The sequence below is a fragment of the Trachypithecus francoisi genome, unplaced genomic scaffold (assembly GCF_009764315.1).
Source record: "Trachypithecus francoisi isolate TF-2019V2 unplaced genomic scaffold, Tfra_2.0 Lachesis_group2, whole genome shotgun sequence".
Classification (NCBI taxonomy): domain Eukaryota; kingdom Metazoa; phylum Chordata; class Mammalia; order Primates; family Cercopithecidae; genus Trachypithecus; species Trachypithecus francoisi.
In genome coordinates this window covers 138,765,461-138,792,706 of record NW_022681465.1, presented here as the reverse complement: position 1 = coordinate 138,792,706, position 27,246 = coordinate 138,765,461, and the positions used below count along the sequence as shown (strand labels likewise).

General features: G+C 51.0%; 1 protein-coding gene and 1 non-coding gene across 12 annotated transcripts in view; one reads left to right on the top strand and one right to left on the bottom strand.

Annotated features, from left to right (window-relative positions):
- Positions 1-27,246, bottom strand: part of NDST1 (N-deacetylase and N-sulfotransferase 1) — a 72,063-nt gene that overhangs the window by 8,346 nt on the left and 36,471 nt on the right. For 9 of the 11 annotated variants that reach the window (XM_033180600.1, XM_033180602.1, XM_033180601.1 and 6 more), the window contains 11 exons: positions 20,702-21,196; positions 15,991-16,078; positions 14,002-14,156; positions 13,136-13,321; positions 10,625-10,753; positions 9,700-9,882; positions 8,309-8,405; positions 6,997-7,120; positions 4,359-4,533; positions 1,490-1,660; positions 76-185 (listed from right to left, as the gene is read on the bottom strand). In XM_033180600.1, coding sequence (XP_033036491.1) covers positions 76-185; positions 1,490-1,660; positions 4,359-4,533; positions 6,997-7,120; positions 8,309-8,405; positions 9,700-9,882; positions 10,625-10,753; positions 13,136-13,321; positions 14,002-14,156; positions 15,991-16,078; positions 20,702-21,196 — 1,913 coding nt within the window. Of the gene's footprint in view, positions 1-75; positions 186-1,489; positions 1,661-4,358; positions 4,534-6,996; positions 7,121-8,308; positions 8,406-9,699; positions 9,883-10,624; positions 10,754-13,135; positions 13,322-14,001; positions 14,157-15,990; positions 16,079-20,701; positions 21,197-21,384; positions 27,223-27,246 lie in introns of those variants that run through there. The other 2 variants (XM_033180607.1, XM_033180606.1) reach the window with 2 other exon arrangements.
- LOC117066293 lies at positions 6,264-6,368 on the top strand. Its single transcript, XR_004430269.1, has one exon. It is a non-coding gene; the product is annotated as a small nucleolar RNA U13 (small nucleolar RNA).

The following is a 27,246-nucleotide window of genomic DNA, read 5'->3' as shown; positions in this document are numbered from 1 at the left end:
TTCAAGCCTTTGGCTTTTTTGGCCCAGGTGCCTAATCAGGGAAATAACCTGCAAAAATGCAAACGCAACACTCACGCCAAGGTTTTGTGGTAGTCAATGGTGTTGGTCACCCCAAGGAACTTCTGCACCATGTCCATCACTTTGGCAGGTTCTGTTCGTAGCAGTTTGCCATCCAAGACTAGAATCTGGAAAGGAGGAAAGGGAGAAAGGGGATCGGGACCTGCTTTGACTTCGGTGGCAAACAAGGGCAACAGGCACAGCCGCAGGAGCGGGCCTGCTTACAAATACGGGACCCTGCACCCTCTAGAATCGGGCTCCTCCTCCCTCGTTGAAGGGCAGGTATTCCCAAGCTCAGGCCTCTGTGGGCTCATTCCTGCTTTCCACCAGCTTCTGCTGCCCAATGCCATTTCTCCTAGAGTTTAAGCTCTCACCAAAACTCTGCCTGCCCCTCAGGTCCCTACAAACATCCCTCTCTGGCCTCTCTCTGAGCTTCCAGTCCATGTCACTCTCCTGCTCAAACACTCCACAAGTTTGCCTAAAAGGCCTGGTATGGCCGGGGACGGTGGCTCACACCTGTAATCTCAGCACTTTGGGATGCTGGGGCGGGCAGATCACTTGAGGTCAGGAGTTCAAGACCAGCCTGGTCAACATGGTGAAATCCCGTCTCTACTAAAAATACAAAAATTATCTGGGCGTGGTGGCACATGCCTGTAACCCCAGCTACTTGGGAGGCTGAGGTGGAAGAAACACTTGAACCCGGGAGGCAGAGGATGCAGTGAGCCGAGATCATGCCACTGCACTCCAGGCTGACAGACAGAGCGGGACTCCATCTCTAAGTAAATAAATAAATACATAGCTGGTATGATTGGGTTCCTGCCCACCCCTCCAATCAGCCTCTCCCTATTTCACCACACCCAGGCTCCTCACTCCCACCTGCCTGCCTCAGGGCTTTCTGGGTTCCTTTAGGGCTACAGGGTCTGTGGTGACGGGACACAGGCTTGGGGAGTTCAACCTTGGGGTAAACAGGTCTACAGTCTTTTTAGGCCAGGTATAGTGGCTCACGTCTGTAATCCTAGCACTTTGGAAGACCGAGGGAGGATTGCTTGAGCCCAGGAGTTTGAGACCAGTCTGGGCAACATAGTAAGACCTTGTTTCTTAAAAAACAAAAAAAAAGTAGCTGGGTACAGTGGCTCACACCTGTAGTCCCAGCTACTCAGGAGGCAGAGGTGGAAGGATTGCATGAGCTCGGGACATCGAGGCTACAATGAGCTGAGATCACACCACTGCACTCCAGCCTGGGCAACAGAGTAAGACCCTGTCTCAAAATAATAATAATAATAATAAAATATTTTTATAGACCCAAGGGTCTAGCTCTCCAAGGAGGGCATATCTGTCCCCGTGGCTGGTGAGAAAGAGTTGGAGGCTCTCCGCTAAACACAGCAAGCCAGTACTGCGACTGCCCTCACAAGGGTCAGGGACAGGCAGCTACCTGGTTGGCGTGATAGGCACTGAGCCAGCGCTCGATGTGGGTGGCGTACCAGCCGGGGACCAGGCAGCGGTTCTGGAGGGCACGCAGCTTCGAGGATGCGTCGGAGCCGGCCGTAATCACCTCATGGAAGGTGTACTTTAGGGCCACTGGGTCGTCATGGGCTCGCTGGTGCTGCAGGCAAGGAAAGAGGGTCAGCATGCCACATGGAGGGCACAAAGGACGTGGCCTCAGAGGGACAGCAGCCTGCAAGGTGACCAGAAGATCCTCAGCTGGACCCAGAAGCTCTGGGTCTGAGTCCTGGCTCTGCCTCTCACCGTGTCCTGTGTCAGGGGAAGCCACTGCTCCCAGAGCCCCAACTTCTCCATCTTCGAAATGCGGGAGCTGGACTAAATCAGGGTTTCCTGAGGCCGGGCATGGTGGCTCACGCCTGTAATCCCAGAAATTTCGGAGGCTGAGGTGGGTGGATCACTTGAGGTCAGGAGTTTGAGACCAGCCTGGCCAATGTGGCAAAACCCCATCTCTACTAAAAATACAGAAATTAGTCGGCATGGTGGTGCACATCTGCGGTCCCAGCTACTCGGGAGGCTGAGGCACGAGAATCGCTTGAACCTGGGAGGCTGAGGTTGCGGTGAGCCGAGATCACGCCGCTGCACTGTTACCATATATAGAAGGCAACCACTCATAAATGCAATAAAAACAAGCAATGTTCTCAAACTCCAGCCAGACACAAATGTCTGCAACAGGTCCTGAACTTGCTTTCTTTGTTGAAAGCAGAGGTTGGCAGTATTAGAAAGGACAAAAGACCACTTGCACTAAAGTGAGCATTTCTCCTTTATGGAAATCAGAAGGATTGGGAAAGAACTATAAAAGGGAGACTGGCTGGTCTGAACCACCTAAAATAATGCCATGGGAGGTCCGAATCTGCAGAATTCACTAAGTCCAGAAGTCCAGAGCTCGGGCACCTGTGCAACGGGCACTACCCCCCAGCCGCCAATCCCCTCCCCTGAGGATCACACACAGCCCAGGGCCAAGACAATATGGTGCACAGCAGCCTCCTCCTCATCCCAACCTCCTTCTGAGATAGGCCACTGCCCTTCCTCTCCTCCAGCACCTTCCCAGGTCCTCCTAGGGACAATGAGTCTCCCTTCTCCTTCTCTCCCTTACCCCTCTTGACCATGGACAGAAAAAGGAATAGGGTCTTAGATTTAGAAGACTTGGATTCAAACGCCACCACATGAAACTTGCTGAAACTTGGTTTTCTCATCTTTGAGAAGGGGACACAAACATGAAACCCCTCCTCTGCCTCTCCAGTGAGGTGGCAGATGTACAGCAGTGTCAGTGCAGAACAGGGACTGACCCAACCTGTGACGGCTCCCTCTCCACCCTACATTCCCCCACGAAAGCAGACTGCTCGTTCCCTGCACAGCACCAGGAGGCGGGAGCACGGCACGGCAGAAAACAGAAACACTCGATGAGGGTTTCTCGGTTTTCTTCTCCTAAAGAAAAAGCCACAGGAAAGCAGATATCAGGGCATAAACAGAAGCCCTAGAGAACAAGAGTCAGAAGGGGCTTCCCCACCAGCCTCAGCGAGTGGCAGGAGGAGAGACTTCCATGGGAGCAAAGAGGAGGCAGGTGCCAGCCTCATGGATGAGACCACGAGGTCCCAGGCGGGAGGCAGCCACTGTCACATCTGAGAAAAGAGCCTCAAAGTGGTGGGTCAGGCCAGGCCTGAAGAGGCTGTCCCAGCCAGGACAGGGGACACTTCTCTGGCAACCATGGGCTATAAGACTCGGGGACCCACCCGCTCCCCAATACCAAGCACAGGCCTAGTCTGCTGGGTTAATGAGGATGCTCGGGACCTTGGCCTGGACAACAGGGTGGCTTTCTGCTGGGGCACCACTTCTGAATCACAGTTCTTGGCTGTGCGGCATCATCACAGGAATGCTGGGAGCCAGGGGAGGGACTCCCCCTACCCCACCAGGGAAGGCCTGAAAGCATTCCTGCAGGCTCAGTGGGCTGGCAGGCAGGAAATTAAGTCAGGTCATAGGCATTAAAGAGAGCTCTGGTTCAGGATGCGCGGTGGCTCACTCCTGTAATCCCAGCACTTGGAGAGGTGTAGGTGGGCAGATCACAAGGTCAGGAGTTTGAGACCAGCTTGGCCAACATGGTAAAACCCTGTCTCTACTAAAAATACAAAAATTAGCCTGGTATGCTGGTGCACACCTATAATTCCAGCTACTCAGGAGGCTGAGGCAGGAGAATCACTTCAAACCGGAAGGCGGATGTTGCAGTGAGTTGAGATCGCGCCACTGCACTCCAGCCTGGGTGACAGAGCAAGACTCTGTCTCAAAAAAAGAAAAGACAGCTCTGGTTCATACATGTCCCAGATAGAGGCTCGGATCCACACCCTCTTCATCTATCACAGTCCAGGTAACTGCCTCACCTGGTCAGGTGCCCGCCTTCTCCACTGTGAATGGCAGTCTTGTATCTTGTCCTCCCTTGAGCTCCCACTCCCACCCGTGTCCAGCGAGGAAGCCACAGTCAGTATGATCCTGCATCGCTGTTCACCAAATCTAAGCTTCCTCAAGGTGTAACCAGCCTCCACCTCTCGTCAGTGTCAGAATCAGAGGCAGGAGCCCGCATGACGCTAGGAGGGTGGACAGTTAACCTGTCCAGGGTGGCTGGCTTTCCATTTCCGCCTGTCTCCTCCACCAGGGACTCTATTCTCAGCCACCACCATGCTCCAGGTACCTGGCTCAGGGCTGGCACACAGTAGGTGCTTACTAACATCTGTTGAGTGAGTGAGTAACTGAGTGTCAGATGGAGCCCTGCGTCCCCCACACAGGGACTCCACCCCAGTCCCACTCACCTGGTACCAGGAATAGGCCCGGTCCGCGGGGTTGATGAGGATGGTCAGGACCTTGGCTTTGGGCAAGAGGGCTGCTGCCCGCCGGGGCGCCACTTCTGAATCAAAGTAGTTGGCGCTTTTCTCAAAGTAGAAGTCAGAGGTGGTGTTGGAGGGGATGGGGAAGAACTCCATGTACCTGCAGGAAGCCCAGAGAGGGGGCTCACAGACAAAACTCATGAGGAGTGGGCTAGGGGAATGCAGCATGAGGGCGAGGCACTGGGGTCGAATGTCCTCAGAGAGCAAGCAGGACACTTTGCTTCCAACCAAACAAGGACTTGCCTCTCCAGTAGGGATTCTGGAGGGGAATGGCCACTCCGCGGCCTCCCTGTTTCAAATTCGTTCCTTTTCCAGAAGATTCTGGAGTTGGTAGGATCTGAAGACTTGTGGGTGTGCCGTCAGTTGCAGGTCATGGGGAGGGGGTAATGCCCCTCAATCCTAAACTCTAGGATCCCGCCCCCTCAGCGGCTCCAGGCTAAACTCCCAGGGCTGTCACTCTCTCTGCCTCTAGGGGGCGAGCTGGGGCTCAGAACGGCTCCAGGGCTGCCCCAGGGAGGGTAGCACAGAGCAGAGGAGGCCTCCAGTGGGCGGGCTTTCTTTCCTGACCTGGGGGAACACCTTCTAGGCCGTCACTGTGAACCAGGACCTCCTGCTACCCATAACCCCTCCCCAGCCTGCTGTGGGTGAGCACGGCTTTCCAGACTAATGCCCATATCCCACCAGAGCAATGGCCATCTCTGGATGAAGGAACCTCTGGAAACCAAATGAACACCCCAGACCCTCCCAGGGGAACCTACCTATGCAAAATCAGAGTCCAACTTCTGGGGCGTGTGGGAAGCAAAGTCCACTCTCAGGAAGGGTACAGGGTCCCTATCCTATCCTGAGGTAGGGCTGCTCTAGGGGGGTCTCAAGGATGCACTTCATCAGAGCGTTCTGGGGGCCTGCTAGATTCCTGCACCCCACTTTAGACCTACCTACAAAATCCAACTCTTGGGAATCAGGCCAAAGAATCACGCTTTCTCTCATCTTTCTGAATTTTCTTTGCATGTCCACAGTCCTTTGTTTACAATATCTCAATTGAGAAAGCTCTGAAAACACAGGCTTTGTTTCCTAGGTTTGTAGTAAAGCCATTTGGCAACAAAACCTGACTTATTACTCTTACTTAGTGTAAATATTCATACTTTGCTACATAGTAATGAATTTGCTACCCGGTGCTGCCCCAGGCGTCACTGAAGATGTTACTAAATATATGGTTTTGCACCACATTACCTTTCTAAAATCTGAAAAATGTTGACTTCAAATAATCCATCTCGCCACAATAGATTTTAGATAAGAGACTGTGAACATGTTAGAAATGCAGGTAGATGGGCCGGGCACGGTGGCTCACACCTGTAATCCCAGCACTTTGGGAGGCAAAGGCAGGCAGATCACGAGGTCAGGAGTTCAAGACCAGCCTGACCAACATGGTAAAACCTCATCTCTACTAAAAATACAAAAATTAGCCAGGCATGGTGGTGGGCGCCTGTAATCCCAGCTACTTGGGAGGCTGAAGCAGGAGAATCACTTGAACCCAGGAAGCGGAGGTTGCAGTGAGCCGAGATCGTGCCACTGCACTCCAGCCTGAGTGACAGAGCGAGATTCCAGCTCAAAAAGAAAAAAAAAAGGAAGAAATGTAGGTGGATGGACAGATGGACAGATGAACAGATACAAAGGCAGACAGACAAAACGATGATACACAGATAAAAAAGAGAAATACGCACAGAAAAATACTAAAAAACAGACAGAAGGCCCATAACATCTCCACCCAGGAAACCCACTGACATAAAAATAATCAATAATGGTAATACATGGACAAGGTTTAAAAAGGCAAACTTTGCAGTCCATGCACGTGATGAGTGGGTATTCACACACGTGTGAGGTGTACCCACCTCGAACCTTGTTATGATGTTGGGCAGGCACATTACCTGCCTGACATGAAAATTTTTAAAAAAAGAAAAAAAGGTCAAATAGAGAAAGATGCCAACTGAAAAGGTGGAGAGCAAAACCATCTCTGCTCTGGCCCCCACACCCTTAAGAGAACCTCTACTAGCACCCTCTGCTGGGAACCTCCACAGAGGTAACCTCTGCAGGCTCTGGTGGGAAGCGGCAATCTTAATGACTTCCCCAGGTGATACCTGAAGACCAGGGACCTGTCCCTGAAGGGCCCGCAAGAACACCTCTGCTTCACAGTCAGCCACATGCAGTGAGGAGGGCCAGAACATTTGGATTTCAGACCTTGAGACCCTGGGCAAACCCTTCTCCTCCCCAAGACTCAGGATGTTTCTCTGCGAGCAAGGGAGGGGTGGACTTCAACTTCAGCGTATGACTGCAGGCAGTAGAGCAAAGGGGCAAAGGGCCTCCTCATTGAGTGTCCTCTCTATGACAACACTCAATGTCATGCTTTCACACCATGATTCAAGGGTCACCGCACTTTGTCCCTGTTTACAGGAACTACAGCTGTGTGTGAGCAAGCTCCAGCTGCTTCCTGCTGTGGCCATAGCAGACTCCCAGGAGGCCCCAGGATGGCCTTCCCGTCCTGCTGTGGACAGAAAGGTCAACTCACCAGTCGATGCCTTTGTGATAGTTGTGGCCATTAAAAAACTGGATCTCCTCAAAGGTCTCAGAGCTGGGGTAGTTGCTGCTTAGGTCAGGATGCATGCCCAGGAACAGGTAGAGGGCAGTGGTGCCTGTGGGGAGGATAGACACCTCAGACCCAGGGCCCAGTCCCCAGCCAAAGATAGAGTCTGGGTTCTGGGCCTAGCTCCTCGTGACCCACTGAGGGATCCTGGGAAGGTCTCTGCCTTTCTCTGGGTCTTAGCTTCTTCATCAGTGCAATGAAGGAATTACTAAATCCAGGGTGGTAAATATATGGCATGCATGTGGACACTGCAACTCCTGTACCTACTGCAGACATCACTAATCTATCACAGCATTCTTCACTAAACAAGGACTTGGCCTCAGAATCCTCCTCACCACTGCACTCTGGTAGCCATGTTTAACTGACTGCTGTTCCCTCAGCATCCCAGAAGAGCTGGTCCTTTCCAGCTCTGGGCCTCTGTCCTCTGGCACTTGGTAGGAGCTCAGGGAAAAGGGAGTTTGTGACCCTCCAGTTCTGTTCATGTGAAATTCTTAAAGAACTAAGAAATCTCGTTTCCATGTCTCCTCTTCCCAATACCCTCTCCTCACTCATGCACCCTGCCCTACCTCCTCCTCCGCGAGTTCATTCACTTTCTATGGTATGAATCTATAGTTTACATGCTATAATGGGAGAGCCCAGAAGAGAAGGAAGCTATACAGTTTGGCGATTAAGAGTATATGTTTCAGAGTCACAGAGACTAGAGTTCAGGACCTGGAATTGCCATTATTACCTAACTGAATGTGTTAAGGGAAGTCACTTGACTTCTCTGAACCTTGAGTTTCTGTCCATAAAATGGGAGAGTGCCTATTTGTGCCTTGCAGGGTTGTATTAATGACAAATGCTTAGCCATCATGTCACTGCTTCTCCCTACTGCACCTCTGGCAGACATGGTTAATTGATCACAGTCCTCTTTGTACCAGTTTCGTTTGGCACTACTCAAACTTGCAGAGCAACTGATCTGGGCTTCTCTGACTAGACTTGGAGACTTCCCAGGATGATGCAGAGAGAGCTCCCTGAGGCTATGGTTCGGGATAAATAGGAGAACTCCAGGCCCCTCCTCCACCTCTTTCCCCTCCATACTGACAGGCAATTTGTGTTCACCCCAACTTCACTCTTACTTCCTGGGAAAGAGGGAGCAAATTATCCAGGAGTGGGGCCAGGGCGAGGCAGTCCTCAGAATTCTGTGGCTGAGACAGCAGGCAGTTGGGGAAGCTGGGTCAAGAGCAGAGAGACCTGCCTGTTTTCTGGGGGCCAATGATGAGGAGCTTTGGGAAGCGGTCACACGTCTTCTCCTTGGACCAGATGTCTTTGTGACGTTTGTCCTCGCAGGGGTCCTAAAACAACAGTGGAAGGGACGTGTGGGGCGCCCCAGAACCCAGTCAGCGGACTCTCACTGCGCATGGATATGTGGCCCTTACAGCCCAACAGGCATAATACCTACATGTTACATGTGTCCTTGTCACATCCCCACTCCCAGACACTGAGCCGCTGCCAGGCAGGCTCCACTTCTGGTCAGTTTCACGTCCCCCAAAGAGCCTGGCAAAATGCCCCTTAGCACGTAATAGGAACTCACAAGCACTTGTTGAATTTAACTGGACAAGCTGGGTCTGAACCGGGGGGTCAATAAACGTTTCCTATAAACTTTAGTAAATCTTTGGTAAGTGTTTAGTAAATATTTTAGGTTTGGGGTATGGAAGTTTCCATTGCAACTACTCAACTCTGCCGTCATAGCATGAAAGCAGCTATAGACAGTACATACAAGAATGAGCGTGGCTGTCTGCCAATAAAACTTTCTTTACAAAAACAGGTCTCAGGCTGGATTTGGCCCATGAGTCATTGTTTGTGGACTCCTGGTCTGAACTATGAGACTGTCACCAATTCCAGCTTCTGCTTCCACTTTTTAACAGCCCATAGGAGCAGATTTTCCCCAAAACTGGCCCCCAAACCCTCCCATCAGTCCCTTTTCCCGCTCAGAGCCTGCTGGAGTTAGAAAAGATACAAGAGATTATCTAAGAGTCTGACCAAGACAGGGCAGTCACTTTCTATACTTTGTCTGCACTGTGTTCACTTGGAGTTGTTTTTGGTTTTTGAAACAGGGTCTCACTCTGTTGCCCAGGCTGGAGTGCAGTGATATGATCACAGCTCACTGCAGCCTCAACTTCTAGGCTCGACTGATCCTCCCACCTCTGCCCCCCAAGTAGCTGGGACTACAGACACGCACCATCATGCCCGGTTAATTTTTGTATTTTTTGTAGAGACACGGCCCAGGCTGATCTTGAACTCCTGGGTTCAAGCAATCCACCCACCTTAGCCTCCCAAAGTAATGGGATTACAGGCATGAGCTACTGCGCCCAGCCCACTGGTTTTTTTTTAACACTGTTTTTTCCAAGGCTATGTATGACTGCATGCATGTAGGTCTGCATGGGGAGGTATGTACATGTATGAACATGCATGTGGGCACAGGAGTGAATGCACTCATACTGGTGAGTAGATGGGGACCTGAGTTTACATTCGAGCGAGAGTGTGAGGGCATGATGGCTGAGCCTTGAGTCCATATCTGGAGTGTATGCCTGTGCGTGGTGGCATTCCATCCCTGCAGCAAGGTGCCCAGGCTGCCCAGCCCCCCACCTGCCAGAGTGGGTCCTTCTCCTCAGAGAAGATCTGGAAGTACTTCTGGGCCAACTGCACAGGGGGCAGCGTCTGCAGCCGGAGGTTGGTCCAGGAGTGCAGGAAGCGCACCAGGTGCTTGAAGGTGTACAGGCCCAGGCGGTCATTCCCATAGTTGGACAGGTGCGTCATGAAGATGCTGATCTGCTCCAGGGGAGGGGAGGAGAGAGGCAGGGCTCATCAGTGTCTGAGCCACCCTCACCGCCAGCTCTGATCCTTCTGACCCTGCCTCAGCTTGCAAGGCCCTTGATGACCAGCGGAAGTTACACTGGGGCTATCAACAAACTTGCTGCGAGTCCTCAGATGAGGCAACAGACGAACCAGGCCTGACTGACCCCAAATATTACAATCCTGAAATGGAAAGCAGACCCAAATGTGGGAGCTATTTGGATTTTGTTTTGTAAATGTTAGGGGTGGGGTGCATGGAAGATGAAGAGTACTCAGCCCACAGAGCTGAATAACAACCACCACTTGAAGTTTATTTCATATTGTTAAAGTAGAGGTAATTGTTTGCATTTTGCAAATAAGGAAAGCGAGACCTAGAAAACTCAAATGCCATTTATATACATGTGTATATCTGTGTGTGTGTGTGTATGTGTGTATACACACATGAGCAAAGACTGAAAGGGAACATGCATAAAAATGCCAACACTTTTGTATTAAAGTACATGATTAGGAAAGGAAAAAAAAAGCATGCTCGGATTCTTTAGCCAAGGTCACACAGCCGAGGCAGGACAGGGCCAGCACTGGTGAGTGGATCTCCCAACTGCCAGGCACTCACTCATGCCTCTCCGCCCTTTCCTGGCTCCAGGAAGACTGCGCCAGCTGCAGGTGGGCTGTGCGGCAGCCCCTTCTCACCAGCAGTCATAGGCTGTGGGGCACTCACAGGATTGAGGAGCACGGTGAGGAAGAGCTCGCCCCCGTTGATGATCTTGTCCAGCTCACTGGAGCCGCCAGGGTACTCGTTGTAGAAGATGGTGTGTGTGAAGAGGCCACAGGTCTGCCGCGGGAGAACCTGAGGAGGGGGTGGGGGAGAGGAGCTACGGTGCCTTCTGGCATGATGGTGGTGGGAGGACTTTTCCTCAGAAGAAGGCCTAGCTGCTCCTCAGAAAGGCAGTCTCCATGTGGCTGCACAGCCCCGACCCTTGGGTGCAGCTTACAGCACAGCGTTCCCCCCAGTGAACTACAGGCCCTTGCCATTTTACAAACTTCACTGCTATTCTCTGCACAAAATGAGCAGACCTCAAAGTAACAGAGTGGGAATGCTTCTGGAAACTTGGACTGCTACAGCCACGGTCCTTGCCTGGCCCTCTCTGAAGCAGCTCTCCCGGGCACACTCTGCAAGCCCCCTTGCAATATTAGAACCTCGCTTGGTAACACTCGTCATACACTGGGTGAGCCATTTGTCATCTGTCTCCCCTCACGAAACTGTGAGCTCCAAGGGAGCAGGGAATGTGCCTGCCTTGTCACCACCTCATCCCTGAAGTTCAGAGTTGAGGACCTGAAGGAGTGCCTAGAGTTTAGCACAAAGGCCTGGTGCTGAGGTCAGTGGGTGGATGGATGGATGGACTGATCGACAAATGCACAAACCTTGCCTACCCACTGCTGCCCCAGCTCAACTGATGACAACTCATCCTTCCAGCACCTCAGGCTAAAAACCCTGCAATCATCTTGGAGTCCTCTCTTCCTCCCACACCCTACATCCAACCCATCTAACCACGGGCCTAACTATTCTAAGCCCAGAGTATGGCCAAGTCCCAACACCGGGCCCTGGTCCAAGCTGCTGCCCGCTCTGGTCTGGAAGACCGCAGTGCCTCCTAACTGGTCTCCCTGCTGCCACTTTTGTCCCCTACAGTCTCTGCTCCACACAACAGCCAGAATGATAGAAATCCCTTTCAAAGATGAGTCAGATCATGCTCCATTCAAAACCTTCCCAATCTCAGCCTAAAAGTCCATGGCCATCCAATGGCTGGCCTTACATAGCCCTATCGATCTGGTCCGTCACCCACCCCTGACCTCATCTACCACCATCCCTCACTCCCCTGCAGTCATCCTGGCCTCCTATTTGGCCCTCAAACACAGTCAGCACAGCCTGCTTCAGGGCCTTTGCACTTGCTGTTCTCTGTCTTGAGTGCTCTTCCTCATGAGGCAGCGTGGCTTATTCCAGGAAGGCCCACCTAGCCACCTTATTTAAACCAGCTTCTCCTCTTGCCAGCATTCCTTCCTTCCATTCCCTGCTTAACTTTGTCCGTGGCACTCATCACCATCTGACCACTGTATACTTTATACACGCATGAGCATATGGTCTGTCTCCTGCCACTAGAATGTCAGGTCTACAAGGGCAGGAACTTTCCTCCGTTTTGTGCATTTCTGTGTCCCCAGTGCCAAGTAAAGGGATAGATGCAAGGCTGGGCACAGTGGCTCATGGCTGTAATTCCCAGAACTTTGGGAGGCCAAGGTGGGTGGATCCCCTGAGGTCAGGAGTTCGAGACCAGCCTGACCAACATGGAGAAATTCTGTCTCAACTAAAAATACAAAATTAGCCAGGTGTGGTGGCGCATGCCTGTCATCCCAGCTACTCGGGAGGCTGAAGTAGGAGAATTGCTTGAACCCAGGAGGTGGAGGTTGCGGTGAGCTGAGATCATACCATTGCACTCCAGCCTGGACAACAAGAGCAAAACTCTGTCTCAAAAAAAAAAAGAAAAAGAAAAAAGAAAGAACAACAAAAAAAAGGGATAGCTGCATGGTAGAAGCCCTAGGGGGAGGATTTTTTTTTTTTTGAGACAGTCTCACTTTGTCACCTAGGCTGGAGTGCAGTGGCACAATCTTGGCTCACTGCAGCCTCGATCTCCTAGGTTCAAGTGATCCTCCTGCCTGAGCCCTGCAAGTAGCTGGGACTACAGGCATGCACCACCACACCTGGCTAATCACCAGGTATTTTTTTTTTAGTATTTTTTTTAGTACAGATGGGGTTTCACTATGTTGCCCAGGCTGGTGTGAAACTCCTGGGCTTAAGCAATCTGCCTGCCTTAGCCTCCCAAAGTGCTAGGATTACAGGTGTGAGCTGCCATGCTCAGTCAAGAAAAAAATTTTTAAACAGCAAAAAGACTGTAACAGAGCCCTGTCCCATGTCCTCATCAGAAACCTCTTTCAAGAATGCTCACTATTCCTTGATCCTCTGTCACAAAAGCTAAGAAAGAGCTCATGAAAGGGGCCGGAGTGGCAGCCCAACTTCCCTGGGACAGAGAGCCTCGGGTGCCAGAGGAGGCAGCAGAAGCTGATCTGCAACCCCTGAGCCAGCAAACCAGAGCCGTGCTTCCCAGGACAGCGTGTGCACACACCCGACAGACTGTGCTCTCCATTCTGCCACCTCCTGGGCTTCCAGGGGCCCACTCACCATGATGCCATTGTGGATGAAGCCACGGCGGTAGCGGGCTGGCTTCAGATGGGGGTACTCCTCTGTGCTGGTCACGCGGATGCTCCACACCTGCTTCCAAGCCTCATACAGCTGCACGTGCACGGGGTACACGCCCGAGTGGTGGGGCGCCACTGCATACCCCATGTCTGTGGGAATGCCATGCTCCTAGGGAGAGGATGACCAGGCCAGGATGAGCATAGGGGTCCTTCCCCTTTGGGCCTTATTCCCCCTTTGTAGAATGGGAGAGAGAAATCAGAGGCTAGGTCAGCAGAGCCGCTGGTCTGAGCCTTCATGGTACAGATGGAGAAGCTGAGGCCTGGGAGGGCAAGGAATGTGCCCAGAACCTCAGTGTGGGCAACTGGCAGAACTGGGATTAGAACCCAGGTCTCCTAACTCTCGGTCCGGTGCACATGCCTCTAGCACAAAAGACTCAAGTACCCTGTAGTAAGTGACAAGGATGAGGGCCTTTCCTGCCTTCTCTTCATTCTACCTAGCACCCAGGGCTCGTTCCCTCCTCATTGAGCACCTCTTCCAGCTTTCCAGAGCCTCCCATTCTAATAAGAGCTTGGGCGCAGGAAACAAACGGCCTGAGTTTAAGTCCCATCTGGACCTCTTAGTAGCTGATGTGACCTCCCTGAGTCTTGGTTTCTTGTCTGTGAAGGGGTTATTCTCCTGAGGCTTCAAGGAGACAGTGGTTATAAAGGCAGCTCTCCCTGGGCCCTGGCCCAGAGGTGTTAGTAAAAATCCATCACAGCAGACTGCAAAAGCAGCAAGAGGCCAGCAATCTGGACCTCCAGCCCAGCCCTTAACCCGCCCCACTCTGCCCTGTAGGGAATCTTACTCACGACAGCGAACTTCTTGTTCAAGGCCATCTGCTCGGCCAATACGGACTGGTTGTGGAAAAGGTGGGGCTGCATGTGGCTCCACATGTGAGGGAACCACCAGAACTCCTTGACATACGACAGCAGCAGATCATCCCCAGCGTCCTCAGCATCGGTACCTGCAGCAGCACAGGCAGCTCAGCCCCGCCCACTGGGCCATGAGGCCCTCTAACCTGGGCCTGTGCCTGGGGATGGGAGCACATGGCCACAGTCCACTCAGGAGCTGCCTGGAAGAGTTATCTGGGCTACAGCACAGAAGCAGACAGAGCCCCAGCCCAGAGCCCTGAGTTCTAGTCTAAAGTGTGCCCTTGACTCAATGGGGGACCTTGGCCAAAACTACCTCCTCTCTAGATCCTTGGGCCCATCTGCACAATTCGGGGTCTGGAGTCAATAATCTCAAGGGTTTCTTCTACCTCTGACATACCTGCTGTGATTCTATTCCAATGATCCAAATCAGGTCACTTGTCTTTTATCTAATGATCTATGGAAGCTCTTTGTATATATGCAGGATGTTTGACCCTCTGTCTCAGATGTATTACTACAACCACCTCTGATACGCTAAGGGTTACGAACATAAAAAACAACCAGGTGCAGTGGCTCACACTTGTAACTCCAGCACTTTGGAAGGCCAAGGTGGGAGGATCGTTTGAGCCTAGGAGTTTGAGACCAGCCTAGGCAACGTAGTGCGAGGCCCCATCTCTACAAAAATTTTTAAAATATTAATAGCTAGGCATAGTGGCATGCACCTGTAGTACCACCTACTCGGGAGGCTAAGACAGGAGGACTGCTTGATCCCAGGAGTTCAAGGCCACAGTGAGCTATGATTGCACCACTGTACTCCTGCCTAGGTGACAGAGGGAGGTCCTGTCTCTAAAAATAAATAATTTCTTTCTTTTTTTCAGACAGAGTCTTACTCTGTCACCCAGGCAGGAGTACAGTGCTGCGATCACAGCTCAATGCAGGCTTGCATTCCTGGGATCAAGCAATCCTCCTGCTTTAGCCTCCCGAGTAGCTGGTACTACAGGTGCATGCCACCACACCCGGCTAATTTTCGTATTTTTAGTAGAGATGGGGTTTCGCCATGTTGACCAGGGTAGTCTTGAACTCCTGACCTCAAATAATATGCCCACCTCAGACTCCCAAAGTGCTCGGATTACAGGCTAAGCCACCATGCCTGGCCAAAAATAAATAAAAATTTTTAAAAAGAATATAAAAAATGCAGACCACCCAGGATCACTCCTATTTGGCTTTGGGGTTATGTTGCATATACCCCTCCATCTGCTGAATTACTGACTAAAATGGTTTTCCTAGAATTCAAGAGAGGCTGTCTCACTGAGGCCTGGGCAGAAGGCAGCTAGAGGAAACGGTCACTGCAGATGATCAGCTCAGGGGCTGTTCCTTCCCACCCAGTCCCTGAAGGACAGCAGATGAGGAGAGAACAGTAAGTGAGAGAGCCCCAAAGAAGAAGGAAAGTGTGCACCAAGCAACCTAGAGCCCTCACCCTCAACCCTTAGGACTCTAAAATAAACCCAGGACACTGGTCATCTAAGGTGGGTACAATTACAGGGCATCTTCACTTTCTATGCTACATGTTTCTGTAATGTTCTTAAAATTCAACCAGCTTCTTTCATAAGCAGAAATAATACACACAATTTTGAAAGATAGGAGGGAGAGGTAAGAGGGAGAAGATGCCCCACCCAGGCCAGCACAGCCCGAAAGGCCAGGGAGGGACAAGCAGCTGCTGTTGCTGCCACTGCTGTTGTCCCCAGATGGCCTCTGCCTGGGTTGTGACTGCTCTTGTAGGCTGTTGGCTCCAGGGGGGGCAAAGGGGTCACATCTGCCCCTAATGTGGGCCAGTAAGCCCACCTGCTGCCCTCGTGGATGGATGCTTTGAGGGTTTGGGTGCTGAGGATCCTGGTAGTTGCTAGTGAGGGCAGGGGCAGGTCCACTTACCTGTGTGGAAGAATTTCCCTGAGTAGCCCAGGTTGAAGGTGAAGTTCGGGACGTGTGCGCGTAGTTCGTTCTGTGTGTCAAACAGGGCCTAGGACAGGCAGGGGAGAAAGGAAGGAGTGAGGGAAAGCCAGGAGCTCCCTGCTCCTCCCACTGAAGGCAGTGAAAAAATGTGGAAGCCCCTTGTTCAAAAATTATAAAGAATGTCAAGGACGGCGTGGTGGCTCATGCCTGTAATTCCAGCAGTTTGGGAGGCCAAGGCGGGTGGATCACTTGAGGTCAGGAGTTCAAGACCAGCCTCGCCAACATGGTGAAATACAAAAATTAGCCGGGCGTGGTGGCACGAGCCTGTAATCCCAGCTATTTGGGAAGCTGAGGCAGGAGAATCACTTGAACCCGGGAGGTGGAGGTTGCAGTGAGCCAAGATCATACTACTGCACTCCAGCCTGGGTGACAGAGCGAGATTCCGCCTCAACAAAAAAAAAAGAATGTCAAGAAGGCAACAGCAGGCATTAAACCACGTAATGGGCTCCCTCTGAGCATGGGGCTCTGTGTGGCTGCACAGATCACACATACCCTTGAAGCCAGCCCTACGCTGCCTTCCCCCAGGCCTCTGACAAGGGAAAACCTAGACTCCCACCCAGCTCTGCTATGCGTCCTTGAAAAGGTTTCACACTCCTCTAGGTCTCGGTTTCGTCAAATATAAAACAGGGATGATAATATCTCCCTCATAAGGTTCCTGGAAGAATCAAGTAAGATAACCGCATGTATCCCAGCTATTCAGGAGGCTAAGGTAGGAGGATCGCTTGAGCCCAGGAGTTAGAATCCAACATGGGTCCAACTCTAAGACCCTGCTCTAAAAAGATTAAACAATTATAAAAAAGATATTGTACGTAAAACTGCCTGACATCTGGTAAGTGACGAAAAATGGTGGCCAATGCTATGTCTGTGGTCACGGCCGCTGTGAGCCTGTGTCTTCATCTATCAAATGTGGAGGATTTCTCCTTGCTGATGGAATGCAAAGCTGATATTAAAAGGGCCATGACCTTTCCAAGGATGGGACACTGTGCACCCAGCAATGCAGTCCTCCCATGCGCCACGTACCCAGTACTTTGCAAGTCAATGAAGGGACACTGACACTTATGAAACAAACATACAGGTGTACTCTGGGGTTAGGACGCATGAGCCACAAAGCGGCTCAGAAACCTGTAAGAGCTGCCGGGCATGGTGGCTCACGCCTGTAATCCCAGTGCTCTGGGAGGCTGAGGCGGGCAGATCACCTGAGGTCAGGAGTTCAAAACCAGCCTGACCAACATGGTGAAACACCGTCTCTACTAAAAATACAAAATTAGCCAGGCGTGGTGGCAGGCACCTGTAATCCCAGCTACTCGGGAGGCTGAGGCAGAAGAATTGCTTGAACCCAGGAGGCAGAGGTTGCAGTGAGCGAAGATTGTGCCACTGCACTCCAGTCTGGGCAACAAGAGCGAAACTCCGCCTCAAAAAAAAAAAAAAAAAAGAAAGAAAAGGAAAAGAAAAAAGAAACCTGTAAGAGCCAGCTATCAGAGCACTTTACAAACTAAAAGTCCTGGCCCTCCCCAGGCAATGCAGTCACTACCAGCATCTTGCCAGGGCCGTGCACTGCCTGGTGGACATGCATGCTCCAGCTGTGTGGCCTTAGGCAGGTTACCTCAGCTCCCTGAGCCTCAGTGCCTACCTCTGTAAAATGGGACTCAGAACAATACCCACCTCACAGGGCTGCTATAAGGACCCAATGAAGCAATGCCCAGAAAGGGCTAAGCACAGGGACTCACCAAACCCTGAATAGGCAGCTGCTATTGGTATTATTTAAATTGTGCTATACAGCCAGTACTGTACAAGCTAATGAGGTGACATTCATGTCTCCGAAAGAAGGGCTCTGTTGTAGGCTGTGCTTGGGATTAAAGAAAAAAAACCAAAAAACAACAACAAAAAAACTCTGCCCTTTCTGACTCACAAAAATGTTTAAGGCAAGTAGGATTATGGCTGGAGAAGCACTTTGCAATCTGAACTGAGCTGAGTGCGTGAAAGATGGTGCCCCATTTGTATTTTTGATTTGTATTCTATTTTTCTATTTCTATTGTTCTATAGAAATGGCTTCAGACTGCTATCATTCCTCTCACCTTAAAAATAGAAAAAATAGAGCCAGGTGCGATAGCTCATGCTTATAAACCCAGCACTTTGGGAGGCCGAGGTGGGCGCAGTGCTTGACTCTGGGAGTTCCAGATCGGCCTGGGCAACATGGCGAAACCTGCCCTCTACAAAAAACTAGCTGGGTATGGTGGCATGTGCCTGTGATCCCAGCTACTCAGGAGGCTGAGGTGGGAGGATTGCTTGTGCTCAGCATCGCTTGAGTGAGCTGTGATCCCGACACTGCACTCCAGCCTGGGTGGCAGAGTGAGACTCTATCTCAAAAAAAAAAAAAAATTAGAATAGGGAAAATAAATGAGAGAGAGCTATTCAGGGCTTATAGGAAGACAGTGAGCCCAGAAGCCTGATCTCCTCAGGCTCAACCTGACCCTGGACCACAGTCTCTCCAGAACCCACTGGACAGGCAGCAAGAACCCAGGTTCTTGCAGGAGAAAACGAGCTTGGGCCACTGGAAGAACACCTCAAGTAGAACGCAAAGCAATCTACCTTGCCAGAGGCAGGTGGTGGCACTGCATGAAGACTTAGATGGGAAGGCTAAAATGTTCTTTAAACAGGAGAGCCTTTAAGAGAATGGAATCTCAGGAGGAAACACAATGCATAAAAGCAGCCCAAAGCAGCACTGCTGGTGCCACTGAGGCAGAGCCTGGAGGGCTGAACCTGGCACTGAAACATCCCCCTGTCCAGGCACCTATGGGAGACCCTTGGGGTACCAGGAAACAGCCTGAAAACCTCCCATTCACCCCATCTCATCATTTTATTGTTGAGGCTCAGGCATGGGAGGGGACCTGCCCAAGTCACCTAGTCCATTAGGGTCAAATTAGGACTTGACTCAAATTAGGTCTTAACTCTCCAGACAGTGTCTGCTCCCAAACGCCATCCATTCTGCTCTTCTCTAGAGGTGTAAGGAAAAGCAGAGTTCACTCCTGACCAAGGCAGGGGGATGAATGCCACCAGGAACTTCCTTCCAGGCGCCAAGGCCAACCCTTACCAGAGATTTTGGAATTACTCAGAAAAGTATTCCTCTTACAAGTCTCTTTTTAAAGCCTCCTGCTAACATCAAAGACAAGCCTGGGTTTGGTGTTAATATGTTTCTAACACTTGCTAATCTCCTATAAGAGAGGACAGGCAGACAGCAGAATGTCTCTAGAATTTAATCCCCCTGTTTTGTTTTCACTGGATTTATTGTTATGGTTGCCCTCTATTTATGGCAACTGATCCGGATTTCCTATTTACACTAGGATGCCATCTCCTTTGCAAATAAGTTTAAGTAAAATAGTGAGTAGATGAAAACTGCATTTTAAAGATTGTTTCATGGTCTTAATTTGTAGGCTCTTTGTCACAATGACAGTTCACATGTGTGTAAAATCTTGTGGTCTGCAAAGCGCTTTTACATAGTTTTGCTTAGTAAACACTTTTTTTTTTTTTTTTTTTTTTGAGACAGGGTCTTGCTCTATGACCCAGGCTGGAATGCCATACACAATCATGGTTCACTGCAGTGTCAACCTCCCAAGCACAACCAATCCTCCTGCCTCAGCCTCCCAGATAGCTAGGGCTACAGGACTACTACCACCACACCCAGCTAATGTTTTATTTTTTGTAGAGACAAGGTCTCCCTATGTTGCTCAAGCTAGTCTCAAACTCCTGGGCTCAAGCAATCCTCCTGCCTGGGCCTCTCAAAGTGCTGGGATTATAAGCACAAGCCACCACACCCAGCCAGCAAACCTTTTTTTAATTAAACACATGCATTCTACTGTCTACTTACACCTCAGTTAAAATCTGCCTCATGCATGATTCAAGCTCTCATCCTTATTTTAAGAGTTTTGTAGGCGCTCTGACATTAACATAAACATTTTTAAGAGTTAAAAATCATATTTAAATTAAAGGCGGATAAACAGCACTGTATAGCTCCCATCTTCGTCTGGATGTCTTCTTCCACAGATATTATACAAACTTAAACTCCGCACTCCAGATGCAAAATTCCTCTATATTCAGTACTCCAATACAATAAAGGTTTTTTTTTTTTTTAATTTTTTTGATACAGTCTCGCTTTGTCACCCAGGCTGGAGTGCAGTGGCACAGTCTCGGCTCACTGCAACCTCCACCTCCCGGGTTCAAGCAATTCTCCTGCCTCAGCCTCCTAAGTAGCCAGGATGACAGGCGTATGCCACCACACCTGGCTAATTTTTTTTGTATTTTTAGTAGAGATGGGGTTTCGCCATGTTGGCCAGGCTGGTCTCAAACTCCTGACCTCAAGTGATCCGCCCACCTCAGGCTCCCAAAGTGCTGGGATTACAGGTGTGAGTCACCACGCCTGGCCAATGCTTCAATCAAGTTTTAACTGATACTTGCTTCTAATAAGACAATTAATAAAAACCAACTGGCAGGACAGGAAGCAGGGTGGGACTATCTTTTAAGTAACTCTCAGCACAGGGGAGATACAGATGGGGCACATCTGCGATGGGGCACCTGAAGGCTGAAGCTTGCCAGGCCCTGCCTGCCTTGCCCAGGCTGGCATCCCCGGTCATACCTTCACGTCCTCCACCTTCATGCGTGTGCCCTCCTTGCCCACAAAGATGTCATCAATGTCCACCAGGATGTAGCGGTCCAATGGCAGGGAGAGGCGCTTCCCTGTGAGGAAGGCCACAGCGTCCACGAAGACGAGCTTGTGCAGCCAGAAGTTCAGGTTGTTGCCAAACAGCACACGCTGGATGCCATCATGCAGGCCCAGGTCCTGGACCACAGTGGCGTGCAGTGCAGCGTGCAGGCCGGCGTCCGCGCCCAGGTGTGGAATGGATTCGGATGAGCGCGTCTTGGCCAGCAGCACCGGCTCATAGGTGGAGTGGTTCGACTGGAACACCGTCCAGTCCTCACCGGGGAGCACACCCTTCTCCACCTCACTAGGTCGCGTCACGTAGAGCAGCGGGGACTTGGGGTTGATGCTGCAGTCCTTCAGGCCCAGGTTTGAGTGCAGGAACAGGGGGAAGCCCTTGAGCTGCGCGCTCAGCAGGCTGTTCTCATTGGCCTGCAGTCAATGGGGGGCAGGAGGGGGAATAGAACTGTCACATCCAGAACCCTAAAGGACACAGACTCTCACATGTGGACCATAACAGTGGTATCAATATTCACCAACATTCATGGAGGGCTCACCACCCTGGCCCTGCGCTCCACCCTGCACAATAATATACTCACAAACACACATGACTCACTTGCCAAAGTCAGGCACTTGGTGCTGTGCACTTTGCAGACAGGAATGCTGTTAATCCTCCAATGACCCCATGATGGAGACACTGCTCTCATACCCATTTTACACATAGGAGATGGGGCCTAGAGAGGCTAAACCACACAGAAGAAAATCTAGCAGTTGAGAACATGAATCCTGCTAGACTGCCTGACTTTGGGCAAGTTATATCACCTCTCTGTGCCTCAGTTTCTGCTGTCAAATGTGGCTAAGAACAGAAAATAACTCCACGGATGGTAGAGGATGATCAGTATCAATATCAGCAAAGTGCTCAGAAGAGGGCCTGTGGCATGATCAGAAACTGCTCATTGAGTCCTCATATCAGCCTGTGTATCCCACTTCACAGGTGTGGAAACCGAGGCTTGGAGGGGCACGCTGCCCTCAGTAGCACAGTGGTTGGCAGGAGCTATGAATCACTGCCAAGAGGTCGAGCCCTAGCACTCACACACCGAACCACCAGGTGTGGTTGCCTGGGATTTCCAAACTGGCTCTGGCCACGCAACCTTTTCTTCAGGAGACATCTTACGTGGATGCTAATGCAGATGCTCAAAGAGGAGGTTTCTGCTGGGGGTGCCCCATATGCTCCTAGCACTCCAGAGGCCACTCCCTCACCATGGTGCCTGCCTGGTCATTGCCATCAGTGGTGAAGTCTCTGCCTCCCTTCTCTCAAGGCATGCGGTTGCCCAGCTCCCTGGAAGTCTGAAGTCAGTGTGCCCCAGTCCCATCTTCCCTAGGCTCACAGCCCCTGTTCCTTCCTCACCCTCTCAGCTACCTGCCCCTGAATATGGTACAATCTGTCCTTGTTCCTGTGCCAATTCCATTCTGTCTTCTTGGCCTGACAAACTCCTGCTCATACTTCAAACCCAATGCATATATCCTCTTCTCTGCACTGGCCTCCCTGAGACCATGTTAAAGCCTCAGCTGGAGCATTTCTCACCTCAGCTGCAATATTATATTTTCAGCATTCTATCTCCCACCAGCCTGCAACCCCTTAAGTTCAGGGGCTATGATGTTTCACCTTTGGATCCCTGGTGCCCAGCCTGATACCCAGCAGGAACACACACAAGTTAATGCAGAACTGGATTTTTAAAAGGAATAAAAGAGGAACAGCCAGCTCTCCAGTACCTGGCATATGACAGATGCTCAATACAGGTTTCATCTGTTCATTCTACAACTATTCACTGTGTCAGGCACTGTTTTAAGTGCCAGTGATACAGTGAGAAAAACAAAGACTTGGCCCCTGCTCTCATGAAACTTAAAATCAAGGAGGGAAGAGAGACATTCACCAAAATCACAGGAATAAATATAAAACTTCAGTGTGGCACACGCTACACAGAGGAGGTTCATATTTGTGGAACAGTAGACCACTGGGCACAGTTAGTGGGCTCAGGAAGTCTCCTGGAGAAAGGGACTTTTGAGCTAACATTTAAAGAACAAATAAGCACAAACAAAGGGAAAGGTAGAGGCCAAGAATAGCAAGTGAAAAGGCCCTGAGGTAGGACAGGCCTTAACGTGACCAAGGAATAGCAAGAAGGCAGCAGAGGGAACAAGAGGGAAAGGAGGAGCTGAGGCAGTTAGGTCAGCTGGAGCCAGACCTGCAGGGTGCTGGAGGCTTGAAGCAGCAGCAGGAAGCCCTCAAAGACTCCATCAAAAGATGACAGGTTTCAATTTGCATTTTAAAAAGATCCATGTGGCTGCTGCGTGGAGAGTGAGTGGGGCAGGGCAAAGCAAAATGAGTTTGGAGGGGGAGATGGGGTCACGTGTGGGACCCCGAGGAGAGCTACTCAGCGGCCAATCACAGGGGCGTGCAGGTCAGTGGTGGGGGCGGGGTAAAGTCTCGGCTGAGCCTGTGCCCATTGCAGAGCTGCACTTGTCCAGAAGAGTGCCTTTCACTCATCTCCTCTAATTCCCAAAAAGGCTCTGCAGGGCCCTGGCCTCAGAAACCACATTAAGTAGCCTGCATGTGATTCTCCAAACATCAAGAGTACCTCCCCACCCTGTCTTGAGCCAGCCTCAGGTGCTGAGGCCTAGCGCACAGCCCAATCCTCAGCTACCTCCCCAGCTCCAGGCTGCTCACGACTCCTAAGACAGCCCTGACCAAGGATGGGAACTACTTGGGCTGCGTGGGGACAAAAGCGGTAGGGCCCTGAGACATTTCAGGCCTTGTCCGTCGCCTGCTGAGGCCTAGGATGCCACACTGGACCACGGGTGCTGAGGGATCCCATTTCAAAGTCCCGACCCTGAGCTGACTGCCAGGTGCTGGCGGCTCAGTCAGCTGCCCAGCCATCCAGGAAGGCAGAAAGCCAAGTCACTGATGGCCTATCCATTGGCAATGAAATGAACCAGCCAAGAAGGGAATGGAGGGCCTCAGCACCGAGAGGCTGGCCTCACTGCAGGCCTCACCCCACAGCACTGGAAATCCCTCTTGCTCCTCACCACTGAGTACCCACTCCGGAGACACCAAATCTTCCAATGGGGTCCGCCAGGCAGAGGGAGGAGGAGCCCTGATTAGGGAATACCGAGGTGGAGGCCAAGCACAGACCTCACCATTACCTGGGGGACCTTGGGAATCCCACATCTCCTCTCTGAGCCACAGGCTCCCTGTCAATCCATTTGCTCTTATATTATCTCCTGTGGCTGAGTTAGAAACAACAAGCTTGACTGTCAGATCTTGGCTCTATGACTTACCACAGGTTGAGCATCCCTAATCTGAAAATCCAAAATGCTCCAAAATCCAAAACTTTTTGAGCACCAGTGTGACCCCCAAAGGTCATGCTCAAAGGAAATGCTTATTGCAGCATTCTGGATTTCAGATTTTCAGATTAGGGATGCTCAACTGGTAAGTAGAATGCAAGCATTCCAAAATCTGAGACCCTTCTGGTCCCCAGTATTTCAGACAAGAGACACTCAACCTGTAGCTATGTCATTCTGGACAAACCATTTAACTTTTTGAACCTCAGGTCCTTATCTGAAAATAAAGTGCCTACTTCACAGAATAGCTGTGAGAATTAGACATGAAATGCCTGCAAAGCACTGAGCTCAGTGACTGGGACACAATAAGTGCTCAGTGAAAGAGGTCAGGTAGTCCTTGCCAGACCCCTGCCAGGGTGTGTTTAGCTCCAGGTCACCTGGAATTTCAAGGATGAGGCATGACAGTGCCAGGTAGTAGGGATCCAGATGAGGGTGACCCTATTCCCACCCTCCAAGATCTCACAGGGGCACACATTGGTCAGGACCACAAGACAGACACAGCTCTACCACCACTGTATGCTGAACCTGGAGATAACAAAGCATGATATCTGCCATCTATTGAGTGGCTCCGGTACCAGACAATAGGCTCAGTGCTCCCACCCACCATCTTGTTTTCAACACAGACCAGTGAGGCAGGAGCTGTAATTGGCCCTGCTTTGCAGATGAGTTGAGCATTTTTACCCAAAGTCACTCTGTTTCTAAGTGACAGAGAGATCTGAACCTGTCTGGACTTTTAAGTCCCTGCTCTCACACTGCCCTGGGAATCCAGCATCAGTGGGAACTGGAAAATGAGTCTCCAGATCCCTGGAGCCCACAAACACTCCCCACTTGGCAAGTTCAGCACACAGCGGGGAAGCTGGTCTTGCAGAAAGAGTGGAAAGATGTACCTTGACCACCAGGGGGCATGCATTTGAGCAGAAAATCACAAGCCTCTGCTCAAAATCAAGGATAGTCTTGTCCTAGGCAACAGGGTAGGAAGAGCACCAAGTCCTGGAATTACCACTGGCCCCACAGTGAGACTCTGAATGTGTCCCCACCCCTCCCTGGGTCTCCTGTTCACCTTCTGCAGAGCAAGGAATTGGGGCCAGACAGCACCCAGCTCCATTGTACCAATTATGCCCAATGACCACAGCCCACTGCCTGGTCCCCAGAAACAGTGGGAGCTCTGTGCACTGCGTGTGACCTCTGATGCCACTTCTCCTGAATAAATGGCATGTGATGCTCCTGGACTCATCACATCGTGGCTAAGACTAAGGCCTCTGGGGCCAGGCTGCTTGAGTTCAAATACCAGACCTATACTCATCAGAGGCGTAAGCCTGGACACACTGCATATCTTCTTTGCCTCAGTTTCCTCCTATCTTAAATCAGGCTGCTAACCACCTGCCTTGGTGTGAAGTGTGTGAATCTGCATGACGCATGTAGATGGTGCATGTCACTGAGTGAGCACTCAAACGCCAGCAGTCCTGATGCTTTTCAGGCCTGGGGCTCTGAATAGAACTTAATGAAGTTCATGGCAGGAAAGGGTACAGAGTCCAAGAGAAAAGAGAAAAACAGACAATGGAGATAATCTGACTTGATGTCATTGTAAAGCCATAAATCAGGCCAGCGTTCCCCTGAGGGCACTCTGTAAAAGAAAGTGTTTTGTGATCAAGCCAGTTGAGAACAAATCTCACTGGTTGCTCTACTGCAGGACTTCTAAGGGCCTTCAAATTCTTGGCTCACAATACCTTTCAGTGGCAGAGCTTCCTGCTGTATTACTGTGTGAAAGAACATGCCATGAGAAACCCTGCAGGAGACAGGGCCCAGTGCACAAGCGCACCAGGAAGGCCTGGCACAAACGGGCACCCAGCAGCAGACACAGGCCCCTTCTGACCCATCTCCCGCTCCTCCTCTCCCGCTTCTCCTCTCCTGGCTCACACCAAGCAAGAGGCTGCTTTAGGACTTGTGCACTTACTGTCCCTTCTTCCTGGAAGGCTCTTTGCGCAGAAAGCCACACGGCTCCTCCCTTCACTTATTTCAGGTCACTTTATCAAAGACGACTTTCCCAAAATAATGTCAAGCTCCCACCCCCACTGCCCTCTGTGTCCTTTCCCTGCTTTGTTGCTTTTTGTACTGATCACACCTGCCCCATCCTGTGTTTATTTGCTCACTGCCTGTCACCCACCCACTCCCACAGCACTGAAATGCCAGCTCCATGACAGCAGGGACTTTGACTACTTCGATCACCGCTAGCACAGGACCACAAACACTGTGAGTGCTCAGTAAATATTTGTTGAATGAAGGAACAAATTCCCTGCCACCTCCAAAGCATCCAACTAGAGTCCGAGCTAGTGTCTGTTTTCATCTTGCAGGTCAGACTTCTCTGACCACAGCCTCTGGATCCCCCGCCATTCCCAACCTCCCCACCCCAAGGACAGATTCTCTGTGACACCCTTTCTACAAGGACCCCAATCCCAGTGGTCCTTCTGGGAGCCCCATAAAGCCCAGAGCAGCTCCCCATCTGCCCAGCAGGATTTCATTCTTCTCTTCCTCCTCATGCAAAATGGCTCTGGGTCAGGAGGTACATTAACGCTGTACTCCACCACCACCAAGAGGAAAGAGCATGGGATAGAGAGCCCAAACTATCCATGTCTAGGTTCAAATCTCGGCTTCCCCACTTACAGGCTTCATAACCTTACATAAGTAACTTAACCCCCAGAGCCTTGGTTTGCTCATCTGAAATATGGGTGCACACGCCCTCCCTAGGGGAGATTGCCTTGACAGGTTTTGGGGCACCTAGCAGAGCATGCCCCTCTGACTTCACACTTATCCCTGTGGCCTCCTTTACACAAGCACCTGCTGTGTGCTGGACCCCATGCACAGCAGATGATCCGCCTGGCACGCTCCCCTAATACTTACAAAGCACTTGCCAGGCAGTGGGCACCACATGCTCCCAGTGCTTTACATATACTCACTCATTTAACCCTCCCAACAACCCCGGGAGGCGGGTGCTACCATTATACCCACTTCACAGATGAGAAGTCAGGCACTGAGCTGTGAGTCTGGAGAGGGGACTCTGAACTGCTCAAGGACCCTATTTCTTG